We start from the raw sequence: 13,015 nt of genomic DNA, 5'->3' as shown, positions 1-13,015 counted from the left end.
GCCTGTGAAGTGACTCCCCTGCAGGTGGGGAGCCCGGGGCTTGAACCGGGATCCTTACGCCGGTCCTTGCGCTGCTTTGCGCCACGTGTGCTTAACCCGCTGCGCTACAGCCCGACTCCCTTCTTTGTATGTTTTTGATGGTTATTTACAATAGTCTTGCTAAAGGGTTTGTAAGCAACTGATTAAAAAAAAAAATCTGGGGGAGGTCGGTGGTGGTGGGGAAGATGGCGTAGCAGGGCCTGAGGCTGGAATATCTGCAAATCCCTCCGGTCAGTGACGCCTACACAACCGCCTGCATCCTCACTACCACAGCTGTGGTAAGCACTTGCAACACCAGTTCCTGTTATGTGAACAGGATATGACTGGGTCCTCAAGAAATGGATCTGGGTCTCAGAGAAGCCTAGGAGATGCATTGGCTAGACCTTCTCGTGGTGCATCCCGTGAGTACCCATTCATTGGGGAAACTGACGATCCTTCCTAGCCGACTGAATCCACATGGATCCCAGTCACTTTCAAAGCCAGCAACAAGCAGCTCCTGACAGCTTTCAACCTGACCTGTTGACTGGCTACGGAAGAAGGGCAAACGCTAGAAGAAGAGAAGCCTAGAAGGCAGTTGATCACACCATTTCAGCTGTACTTCAGTCCTGAATTAATATTTAAACACTTCAAGTACTGCAGTTGGATACATATTTTTTCTTGGAAGATGTATTTCCCAATCAGCCTGGTGGAATAAGAATTCTGAAAACACCATCTATTCTTAAAGCTATTTTTGATATACCAGATGAGGATCCAAATTACAATGCACTACCTGAAGAGCAGCCAGGAGGCTTTGCCTGGGGTGAGGGCCAGAGCCTCCGTAGTTAAAGCGGCAATGACAATTATAAGACCCAGCTGGGAAGGACCCAGTAACACGCCCATTGAGATTGTTTTATTCTTTTTTTAAAAAATATTTATTTATTTATTCCCTTTTATTGTCCTTGTTTTATTGTTGTAGTTATTATTGATGTCGTTGTTGTTGGATAGGCAGAGAGAAATGGAGAGAGGAGGGGAAGACAGAGGGGGAGAGAAAGATAGACACCTGCAGACCTTCTTCACCGCCTGTGAAGTGACTCCCCTGCAGGTGGGGAGCCGGGGGCTCAAACCGGGATCCATATGCCGGTCCTTGCGCCTTGCGCCACCTGCACTTAACCCACTGCGCTACCGACCGACTCCTGAGATTGTTTTATTCTTTGCACAGCAAAAGTGTGGACACTTTTGACAGCTTGACCAATTTTTTTAAAAAATATTTATTTATTTATTTATTTATTTTTATTGTTGTAGTTATTGTTGTTGTTATTGATGTTGTCATTGTTAGATAGAACAGAGAGAAATGGAGAGAGGAAGGAAAGACAGAGAAGGGGGTAGGGAAAGACACCTGCAGGCCTGCTTCACCATCTGTAAAGTGACTCCCCTGCAGGTGGGGAGCCAGAGGCTCGAACCAGGATCCTTATGCCAGTCCTTGTGCTTCACGCCATGTGCGCTTAACCCACTGCGCTACCACCCAACTCCCCGATTTTTAACTTGACCGATTTTTAACTCCAGAAGCACTTTATGAAATGGTACACTTCTAGACAACATAAAAGACGTAAAGGTTCAAGAAGCTCAGACAGTCCCAAACAGAATTAACCCAGACTTAATTAACCAAGACACATTATATTTCAAATGAAAAGGAATAAGGATAAAGAAAAGATTCTGAAGGCTGCAAGAGAAAAACAAAGAGTCGCTTACAGAGGAAAACCCATAGATTAGCAGCAGATTTCTCCACACAAACATGACAGGCCAGAAGAGAATGGCAAGATATCTATCGAGTGCTCAATGAGAAAGCCTCTCAACCAAGACTACTGTATCCTGCTAGACTGTCATTAAGGCTACATGGAGACATAAAAACCTCAGATAAGCAACAGTTGAAGGGATAAACTATCACCAAGCCTGCCCTGGAAGAAGTTCTGAAAGTTCTCCTATAAACAATCAGATCACCACAAACATGCCATATATCAGAATACTCTAAAAATCTACAATAATGGCATTAAAATATCTTCAGGGAGGTCGGGCAGTAGCACAACAGGCTAAGCACATGTAGTGTGAAGTGCAAGGACCAATGTAAGGATCCTGGTTTGAGCCCCTGGCTACCCACCAGGGTTTGCTTCACAGATGGTAAAGTAAGTCTGCAGGTGTCTATCTTTTTCTCCTCCTCTCTGTCTTCCCCTCCTCTTTCCATTTCTCTCTGTCCTATCCAACAACAATGACATCAATAACAATAATAACTACAACAACAATAAAAGAAACAAGGGCAACAAAAGGGGGAAAAAGAAAAAAAAACTTTAATCACTAATATCAATAAAAGTCAGTGGCCTGAATTAAGCTATTAAAAGGCAGGCACAGAGTAGGAAGATGGATCAGAAAACATAACCTAACCATATGTTGTCTGCAGGAATCCCACCTAACTCAATGAGACAAACACAGATTCATAATGACAGGATGGAAAACTACCATACAAGCCAATGGGCCACACAAAAAGAGTGCAGGAACAGCTGTGCTCATATCTGATATGATAGACCTTAAAATAAATAAAATTTAAGTAGAGATACTTAGTGCTCAGAAGATCAATCAATCAAAAGGACTTAAAGATTATCAACATCTATGCACTCAAGGAGAGTGCATCTAAATACATCAAACATCTACTGAAAGAGCTACAGCAATACAGTAATAGTAGGGGACTTCAGCACCACACTCTCTCAACTTGAAACATCATCGAGGCAGAAAATCAACAAAGAAACGAATGAGCTAAATGAAGAGAAAGATAAACGAGAATTATTGAACATTTTCAGAGTAAAAGTGATGATTTCACCATTTTCAGCCCATCTTGGATGGAGCTTGAAAAGATCATGTTAAGTGAAATAAGTCAAACAGAAGGATGCATATGGGATGATCTCATTCACAGGCAGAAGTTGAAAAACAAGATCAGAAAAGAAAACACTAAGCAGAACTTTGACTGGAGCTGGTATATTGCACCAAAGTAAAAGACTCTGGGGTGGAGGGAGTTCAGGTCCCGGAACAAAATGGTAGAATGACCCAGTGGGGGGTTGTGTTGTTGTGTGGAAAAATTAGAAATGTTATACATGTACAAACTATTGTATTTACTGTCAACTATAAAACATTAATCCAGTGGGGGTAGATAGCATAATGGTTATGTAGAGAGACTCTCGTGCCTGAAGCTCCAAAGCCCCAGGCTCAATCCCCCACACCACCATAAGCCAGAGTTGAGCAGTGTTCTGGTTCAAAAAAACAAACAAAAACAATATTAATCCCCCAATAAAGAAATAAAAAGAAAAGAAAAAAGTAAAAAAAAAAAAAAGGTACACTAATTAATCCAGAAGATATTTCCAGCAGTTTGCCAGTGGTTCCTCACTACATTGGTAGTGAAAGTTTAATCTCTTGGAGCCAAATACAAAAGAAAAATTAGAGAAGCAAGTCCCCTGCTGCCTCTAATGAATGAGTACATAATTTGCTTGAATTCTATGGTACAAGGCAGAGCTTCTCCTCCTCCTCCTGATAGAAATTCCTTTGTGTAAATGGAATTTCCAGAGAGGAAAAAATAAAACTGAATTCCATCTCACTCTCACTGAATTAAAAAAAAAAAAAATCTAAGAACAAAATTAACACAAGGCCAAAATGACATTTCATATCACAGAGAAAAATTAAGATTTCTTAGGCTACATATGAAGAACTTAATTGCTGGAGTCAGAGATGGCTCAGAGCTCTTTACCCAGGGCAAGAATCTGGGAATTCAGAGTCTAGTGCAAAGCAATACATCTCAGGCTTGGTTGACCTTTTGAAAGTCATGGAACTTTCCAAGTGTCCAGGCTGCCCTTTCCGGTACATGTGGAACCAACCTAGTGATTTAGTTGTTAGGAATGCTGGATAGAGTCATTGACTTGTCACTGCCCAGTGTTTTATTTTCTTGTGGATGTTTTTAAATACAGACTCCTTATATAAAACCAAGCAATTTGAACATACTTGATGGGCAGATAAACGTATCTGGATGACAGCATACCTTTGCAAAGATCAAAATAAATAATTCAAGCCCTGCTGCTCTGGTAAAGCCATCATAATATGCAATATCTGTGTTATTTCAGGGCTGCATTTCACAGCAGGGCAGCAGCCAGAAATCATAGTGTTTCTCTGGCAGCAGGCACGGGGATTCAAGCCAGCTGTGGGCTTAGAAGGTTTGAAGAGTCTTACTATTCCCAAAAAGAAATTTACTAGATTTTGCTGACACATTAGCCTATATTTTCTAGTGTGCTTTCTCTTTTAGTTTTGAGTTACTGCTATTTAATAGATTTGTTTTATTTCTTAAATTATAAAAGTGGGGAGGGTCAGGCGGCAGTGCAGCAGGTTAAGCGCTCATGGCGCAGCCCCCCACCTTCCCCACCTGTAGGGGCAGAGTCACTTCTCAAGCAGTGAATCAGGTCTGAAGGTGTCTTTCTCTCCCTCTTTTCCTCCCCCCTCTTCTCCACCTCTCTTGATTTGTCTCAGCCCTATCCAACAACAATGACAGCAATGATAACAAATGGGAAAAAATGGTCTCCAGGAGCAGTAGATTTGTAGTGCAGATACCAAGCCCCAGCGATAATCCTGGAGGCAAAAAAAAAAAAAAAAGTTATAAAAATAGATAATGGGGGGTCGGGCGGTGGCGCAGTGGGTTAAGCGCACGTGGCACAAAGCACAAGGACCGGCGTAAGGATCCCGGTTCGAGCCCCCGGCTCCCCACCTGCAGGGGAGTCGCTTCACAGGTGGTGAAGCAGGTCTGCAGGTGTCTATCTTTCTCTCCCCCTCTCTCTGTCTTCCCCTCCTCTCTCCATTTCTCTCTGTCCTATCCAACAACAAAGCAACGTCAACAATGGCAATAATAACCGCAACGAGGCTGCAACAACTAGGGCAACAAAAAGGGAAAAATGGCCTCCAGGAGCGGTGGATTCATGGTTCAGGCACCGAGCCCAGCAATAACCCTGGAGGAAAGAAAAAAAGTAGATAATGGGGAGTCGGGCGGTAGCGCAGTGGGTTAAGCGCAGGTGGCGCAAAAGCGCAAGGACCGGCTAAGGATCTGGGTTCGATCCCCCAGCTCCCCACCTGCAGGGGAGTCCCTTCACAGGCGGTGATGCAGGTCTGCAGGTGTCTTTCCTTTATCTCCTTCTCTCTGTCTTCCCCTCCTCTCTCCATTTCTCTCTGTCCTATCCAACAACAGTAACATCAATAATAACTACAACAATAAAACAACAAGGGCAATAAAAGGGAATAAAAAATAAATAAATATAATAATAAAAAAAGTAGATAATGAGAAGAAAATTTTTAATTATTTGGAAAAAATCTCTGAAATCTATTGGGACACAGTGGTAAAGGCAGACTTTCTTAGAAGTATTAGTTCTGTGTTGTGATTTTAAACACAAATATAAAAAAATCATTTTTATGTTTCCAGTAGTCATTTTACTTAGAATTTGAGATTATAGTGGGATACAGTAGTCCCCTTTATCCGTTTTTATTTCTGCATTTTTAGACATCTGAGGTCTGAAATACTTACAGGGTTGATGAGATATAACAACTCACTGAGGTTTGAGTATGGGCCCCATTGCATTGAAGGAAGCTTTAGTCTCTTTCCCTCTCTCTCTGTCTCTATCTGGAGAAGGAGGAGGAGGAGGGGGGAGGAGGAAAAGAAAGAGAAGTGGGGGGAGGAAGAGGAGGGAGAAGGAGGAAAAGGAGGGGAAAGGAGGAAAAGGAGATAATACTTTGAGAGAAAGAGACCACATGTGAAATGAAGAGATAGCAAAAAAATGTCATGCCTGAGACATGGATGTGCCGGGTTCAATCATTGTAAGCAAAGAGGAAAAGGAAGATGAAAGGAGACCACATTTGTATAACTTTAATTACTGTAATCTTTAATAATAATAATAATGGAGATCACATTTGTATGACTTTGATTACAGTATATTGTTATAATTGTTCCATTTATTTTATTTTAATTTTTAATATTTATTTTCCCTTTTTTGCCGTTGTAGTTATTGTTGTTATTGATGATGTCGTTGTTGGATAGGACAGAGAGAAATGGAGAGAGGAGGGGAAGACAGAGAGGGGGACAGAAAGACACCTGCAGACCCTCTTCACAGCCTGTAAAGCAACTCCCCTGCAGGTGGGGAGTCGGAGGCTTGATTTATTTTTTATTATTTTTGCTGATTCCTTCCTATGCCCAATTCGTACAGCCGTCCATATATCACATGGGAGTACTACTGCACTGGGGAAAGTCTTGGTGCTATAGTGTCTCTCTGTTTCTCTCATTCTCCTTCTATCTGAGAAACTAGGTAAGAACAGTGAAACCCCTGCAACCACCACCACTGCAAAAAAAAAAAAAAAAAAGAAGGAAAGAAATTTCCATGAAAGACAACTGAATCAAAATTTATGATTATATAATGCTTAAAATCATTATTAAACTTTCCCCAGTTAAACCTGAGCTTGTTTGAAAGCTAGATTCCACCCAGACCTACAAAGTGGAATCTTTTTTTAAAAATATTTTATTTATTAATACGAGAGATTAAATAGAAAGAGAAAAAAAGAACTAGAGCATCACTCTGGTATATGTACTACTTGGAATCAAACTCAGGACCTCATATTTGAGAGTCCAACACCTTATCCACTGCATCATCTCCTAGACTGCTTGAATTGGATTTTGAAAAAAATATTTTTATTTGTTATTGGATAGAGACAGAGAGAAATTGAGAGAGAAGGGGAGATAGAGAGGAAGAGAGACAGAGAGACACCTGCAGACCTATTTCACCACCTGTGAAGTGACTCTCCTGCAGGTGGAGAGCCGGGGCTGGAACCAGGATCCTCACCGGTCCTTGTGCTTTGCGCCATGTGTGCCCAACCCTTTGCACTACCGCCGGACTCCCTTAATTGGAATCTTGAAGAGAGCCTGGTATTGGGAATCTGTTCTTTTAATGAGTACGCCAAGTAATTATATATATATATATATTTTCCTTTTTGTTGCCCTTACTGTTTTTTATTGTTGTTGGTATTGATGCCGTCGTTGTTAGATAGGACAGAGAGAAATGGAGAGAGGGGGGAAGACAGAGAAGGGGAGAGAAAGATAGACACCTGCAGACCTTCTTCACCACTTGTGAAGTGACTGCCCTGCAGGTGGGGAACCTAGGGCTAGGATCCTTGTGCTTTTCTCCATGTGCGCTTAACCCGCTGCGCTACAGCCCAACTCCTTCCAAGTAATTCTTATATTAAAGTGGTCTGGGAGGTGGTGTAGTGGATAAAGCATTGAATATTCAAGCATAAGGTCCTAAGTTCCATCCCTGCCAGAGTGATGCTTTCTCTCCTCCTTTCTCCTCTGCTTCTCCCACCTTCGTCCCCTCTCTTTCTCTAATAAACACAATTTTAAGGCAACAACAAAAACTTGTTCTCATTACATGAGAGCTATTGGCCTGAAAGTTTCTTTTCTCATTTTTATTTGATGAGACAGAGAGAAATTGAGAGCAGAGGGAAGATAGGGAGAGAGGAAGGTCACCTGCAGATCTGCTGATTCACTGCTTGTGAAGTGGACTCCCAGCGGTGGGGTGCAGGAGTTGGGGGACCCCAACCCGGGTTCTTGCGCTTCGTAGTGTGTACAGTTGACCAGATGCGCCCCGCCGGCCCCCACTGCCCCCTGCGTATTCTTCCTTTTACATTTCCCGTCAAACATTTCGAGGTTCTCCTTATAAATTTTAGGGTAAATTATCTGAGCTTTTCAATACACTTTTTTTCACCAGACCAAGAATAAGTTAACTTGCGGGAAAGGGTGGAATTACTCTTAACATATCTTTGTATCATGTACCTGCCATCACAATGGAACTTTTTGTTATTAATTGTGATATATGATTAAATCCTTAATACATTCTTGCTAAACTGTTAAAAAAAAACAAATAAAACGAACGGCAAATACAGTGATGGCCACTGGGGTGCTTGTGCTGATGTAAGTTTGAATTTTATGACATTTAAGCATTGCATTTAAAGTTAGATTTTAGGGAGTCGGCGGTACCACAGCGGGTTAGGGAGTCGGGCAGGTAGCACATCGGCTCAAGGACCAGCATAAGGATCCCGGTTTGAGCCCCTGGCTCCCCATCTGCAGGGGAGTCACTTCACAAGTGGTCTTCTTCTAGCATTTGCCCTTCTTCCGTAGCCAGTCAACAGCGTCAGGTTGAGCCTGATGTAAAGTTTCGAGACCTCCTTTGAATCTGGAGAGGTGGCAGTCATTGACTATGTGGGTCATAGTCTGTCTGGAGCCGCAGGGGCAGTTCGGGTTGTCTCTGGCTCCCCAGCGATGGAACATAGCGGCGCACCGGCCATGGCCTGTTCGATAGCGATTGAGGAGGGCCCAATCATAACATGCTAGGTCAAAGCCGGGTTGACGCTTGCAGGGGTCTGTGATGAGGTGTTTGTTCTTTACCTCAGTTGACTGCCAACTCTGTTTCCAAGAGTCTGGAACAGAGAAGTTCAGTGTAGGTGTAGGAGACCAGATTGGATGACGAGACGTCAAGCGTTGGACAGGGTGGAATCGAAGAGCAGGACCAACAGCTTGAAAGCTGTCAGGAGCTTGTTGCTGGCTTTGAAAGTGACTGGGATCCATGTGGATTCAGTTGGCTAGGAAGGATCGTCAGTTTCCCCAATGAATGGGTACTCACGGGATGCACCACGGGAAGGTCGATCCAATGCATCCCAAGCAGGCTGCTTCACCATTCATGAAGAAACCCTGCAGGTGGGGACCAGGGGCTTGAACCTGGGTCCTTATGCACTGTAGTGTGTGTGCTTAACCAGGTGCGCCACCATCTGGCATAAACATGATTCTAACCATCATGATAAATAATCAAGGAACTTTGAGGACCTCCTCCCCCAGTTTGAATAAAATAAAATAAAGTAAAATATGATGTCTGTTGCCCTGACTTCCCTAACTAGTACAGACTTTTGCCAGTCAAAATAAATTCAAATTATTATTTTTTTCTTTTCAGGGGCCTAGTAGAGAAAAAAGAGATGGAACTGGTGTTAAATAAGTTAGAAGCAGCACAGGCATACCTGGCACAGAAGTACTGTATCCTTGTCCTAGGCTTGGGAATGCCTGATAAACATCATATGTCTTGTGGAAAGTAAGTGCACATGTAGGGTTTAATGAGTTGTTCACTTACTTATATATCTATGTCCTTAAAGTTCTGGCTTTTGACTCTTGCTACTATGTGAAAGTGTTCTTTTCTTTATGGTAAAAATTAGTGGCCTTAGGTGATGTCTTTTTGAGAACCAAACAAATATGGGAAGAATCCCAGAATCTCAGGTGATATATATAATTTACCAATTATTTATTGTATAGAGAAAGAGAAATTAATAGGGAAGGGGGAGAGAGAGACAGAGACAGAGAGACAGAGACCTGCCACACTGCTTTACCACTCATGAAGTTTTCCCCCTACAAGCGGGAACCAAGAGCTTGTACCTGAGTCCTTGCATACTATAAATGTGCACTTAACCAGGGGCCCTTCAATTGATATAAATATATATATTTTTTCTCCTTTCACATATTCTTTTTCGAACTTCAGTCATTTTTTAAATTAGTGATTTGATATTGATTTACAAAATTATGAGATAACAGGGGTATAATTCCACACCTTTCTCACTACCAGCTCAGGCAAAAAATCTCTCAAATCATGGGCCCCAAGGAACATACCTAACAGAATTCCCAATTTCTTACCACCCTAAAATCCCTATCCTTACCTGCTCTATTCCTGCTTTCTGGTTCTTGTTTATTAAACACTTTGTCCTGCTTTATATCTTAATGCCTTTCAGCTACCAACTTTCAGAAGCTACTATGACTTGCTCATGACTTTATTAATTTTTTTAAAAAAATTATTTATTTTCCCTTCTGTTGCCCTTGTTGTTTTTTATTGTTGTTGTTGTTATTGATGTTGTTATTGATTTCTTCGTTGTTAGATACGTCAGAGAGAAATGGAGAGAGGAAGGGAAGACGGGGAGAGAAAGATAGACACCTGCAGATGTGCTTCACCGCCTGTGAAGCAACTCCCCTGCAGGTGGGGAGCCTGGGGTTCTGCTTCAGGCCACATGCGCTTAACCCGCTGCACTACCGCCCAACTTCCAACTTTATTAATTTTTCCCTGAGCCTGATAGCTAACATACAGGTGGACTAAAAATATCATCTGGGAAGATGGTGTCAGAGTTGAGACTAGGTCTAGAGAGCTGGATTAGAGATGAGAGTAATTTCTAAAATTTGAAGAAAAAATATAAATACAGTTAATTTTGCCACATCGATATGACCCAGGGCCCATGTATATTTGCATTTAGTGTAGGAGCCTGTATGACATCCAAATCCTTGTTAGTATGAACTCAAAGTCCCTGGTCCCAACTGGGAACATTCTAGTTGCACTCATTTCAGGACCAGTTTTCCTTGAGTAGCAGAGTAGAATGATCCAGCCTCCCTTTGGAGAGTGGGGCAGTCCCTACCATTGCTGCTTTTTTTTTTTTAAAGAATTTATTTATTCATGAGAAAGGAGGAGAGAAAAAACCAGACATCACTCTGGTACATGTGCTCCTGGGATCAAACTCAGGACCTTATGGTTGAGAATCCAATTCTTTATCCACTGTGCCACCTCCAGGACCACCAACAAACGACATCCAACCTATTCAACAACAAACGACATCAACAACGAGGCTACAACAACACGGGCAACAAAAGGGGGAAAAATGGCCTCCAGGATCGGTGATTCATGGTGCAGGCACAAAGCCCAGCAATAACCCTGGAGGGAAAAAAAAAAAAAGGCTTATGGTGACATTCCAGATGGAAGTGAGCAGTGATGGTGAAGAGAGGTGTCTGTTAGAGGTCTACGCCCATTGTATCTACAGGGGAATCTTAGGATACCCTGACTTGGGCCCCAGGTCATGGGGTGGCCTGATATTAATCAAAAAGATCACTATTAAGTGGGCTAATCTATTGCCCAAAGGGAAAGCCAGCTTTTGTAGCTTTTTTTTTTTTCCTCCAGGGTTATTGCTGGGGCTCAGTGCCTGTACCATGAATCCACTGCTCCTGGAGGCCATTTTTCCCCCTTTTGTTGCCCTTGTTGTACCTATTATTGTTATTGTTGATGTCGTTCGTTGTTGGATAGGACAGAGAGAACTGGAGAGAGGAGGGGAAGACAGAGAGGGGGAGAGAAAGATAGACACCCGCAGACCTGCGTCGCCGCCTGTGAAGCAACCTCTCTGCAGGTGGGGGGGGAGGGCTCGAACTGGGATCCTTACCCTGGTCCCTGTGCTTCGCGCCACATGCGCTTATCCAGCTGTGCTACTGCCTGCTCCCCTCCCCCACTTTTTATGAGCTTGGTATTCTCTTAGCTCTTAAAGTACTGAATATGATGTTTTGTTGTATCCAAATTGGTCTATGGGGTCTGGCCTTAAATGGGGAGGAAATACCACTAGGATTTTAGTGGGGTCTAAGTTAGCATCAAGTTTTACTGCATTTACTTGTTTGATGATTCTTATATGGGTTGTCTTAGAGGCAATAATTGTCCTTTAGTTGATATTTATTATTTTTTTTGCCAGTATATCTTCTGGCCAACTGTATACTTTTTCTTCTAAAGATTATTAAGGGATGACAATAATGCTGAAGCTGTTAGAAGATTAGGAGCTACATCTTTAAAAAATATTTGTTTATTTATTTATTGTTTTTTGTTGTAGATATTACTGTTGTTGTTGGATAGGACAGAGAGAAATGGAGAGAGAAGGGGAGGGCAGGGGGAGAGAAAGACACCTACAGACCTGCTTCACCATCTGTGAAGCGGACCCACCCCCCTGCAGGTGGGGAGGGGGAGGTGGCTCCAACCGGGATCCTTCTGCAGGTCCTTGCACTTTGTCCTTTGTACTACCGCCCAACTCCCAGGAGATATATCTTACTTTCTTTTGTGTAGTTAGTTGAGTATATAGAGTGATTGAAGGATGTGAGGTAGGGGGTAGGAGATGAGGATGTCTAGGCCTAAGTAGTAATTATTTGACTAGAAGACTTGGGTAGTTTTTACTGGAGTTTGATAGCTAACATGGAGGTAATCTAAAAATATTGTCTGGGAAGATGGTATCAGAGTTGAAAATAGGACTAGAAAGCTGGATTAGGGCAGAGAATAGCTCTCAAACTTAAGCAAAATATATAAATACAATTAACTGTTAATCACATTGATCTGTCCCAGGACTAATATCTATTTATATTTAGCATAGGAGCCTGTACAACCTCTGAGTCCCTGTCAGTTCATAGTGAAAAAAGACGCATAACAAGGTTAAAAAAAATCCCCTGGCTTCCCACCTGCATGGGGGGTTGCTTCAAAAGTGGTGAAGCAGGTCTGCAGGTGTCTATCTTTCTCTCCCCTTCTCTGTCTCCCCTCCTCTCTCGATTTCTCTCTGTCCTGTCTAACAACATCAGTTACAACAATGACAATAAGGACAACAATAAAGGCACAACAAGGGAAACAAAATGGGAAAAGATGGCCTCCAGGAACAGTGGATTCGTAGTGTAGGCACCGAGCCCCAGACGTAACCCTGGAGGCAAAAAAAAAAAAAATTTTTTTCCTCTAAAAATAACTTTTTTCCCCTGGGATGTCATCTCTCCAGGATAACTTTTTCAGATAGAGAGAGTAACAGAGAGACAGAGATATATATACACAGAATGAAATATATACACATCACAGCACTGAAGCTTCCTCAAGCACAGGCAAGAGGGGGCTGAAACCTGGGCTTCTTGTCTTGTATATGGCAAAGCAGATACACGATCCAGGTAAGCTATTTTCTGGCCATAAAAGAAGATAATTTATTGCTATATTTTTATTTTACTTTTAATTTATTGCCATAATTTTATGAAACATAAGCTGCTTTTCCAGGGATGTGGAGAAGAATCAGTTTAGCA

The 13,015-nt window shown here is 42.3% G+C and overlaps 1 protein-coding gene and 1 pseudogene across 5 annotated transcripts in view; both read left to right on the top strand.

Moving 5' to 3' along the window:
• PPP1R36 (protein phosphatase 1 regulatory subunit 36) overlaps window positions 1–13,015 on the top strand; it is a 34,493-nt gene that overhangs the window by 10,736 nt on the left and 10,742 nt on the right. For 3 of the 5 annotated variants that reach the window (XM_060174835.1, XM_007531733.3, XM_060174836.1), the window contains one exon: window positions 9,081–9,215. The exons of the other annotated variants lie outside the window; for them this stretch is intronic. In XM_060174835.1, coding sequence (XP_060030818.1) covers window positions 9,081–9,215 — 135 coding nt within the window. The remainder of the gene's footprint in view (window positions 1–9,080; window positions 9,216–13,015) is intronic. 5 annotated transcript variants of the gene reach the window in all.
• Window positions 225–908, top strand: LOC132533333 (derlin-2-like; annotated as a pseudogene).

The sequence above is a fragment of the Erinaceus europaeus genome, chromosome 16 (assembly GCF_950295315.1).
Source record: "Erinaceus europaeus chromosome 16, mEriEur2.1, whole genome shotgun sequence".
Taxonomy (NCBI): Eukaryota; Metazoa; Chordata; class Mammalia; order Eulipotyphla; family Erinaceidae; genus Erinaceus; species Erinaceus europaeus.
The sequence above is the reverse complement of the archived record's forward strand: the minus strand, read 5'-3'. Positions and strand labels throughout refer to the sequence as shown.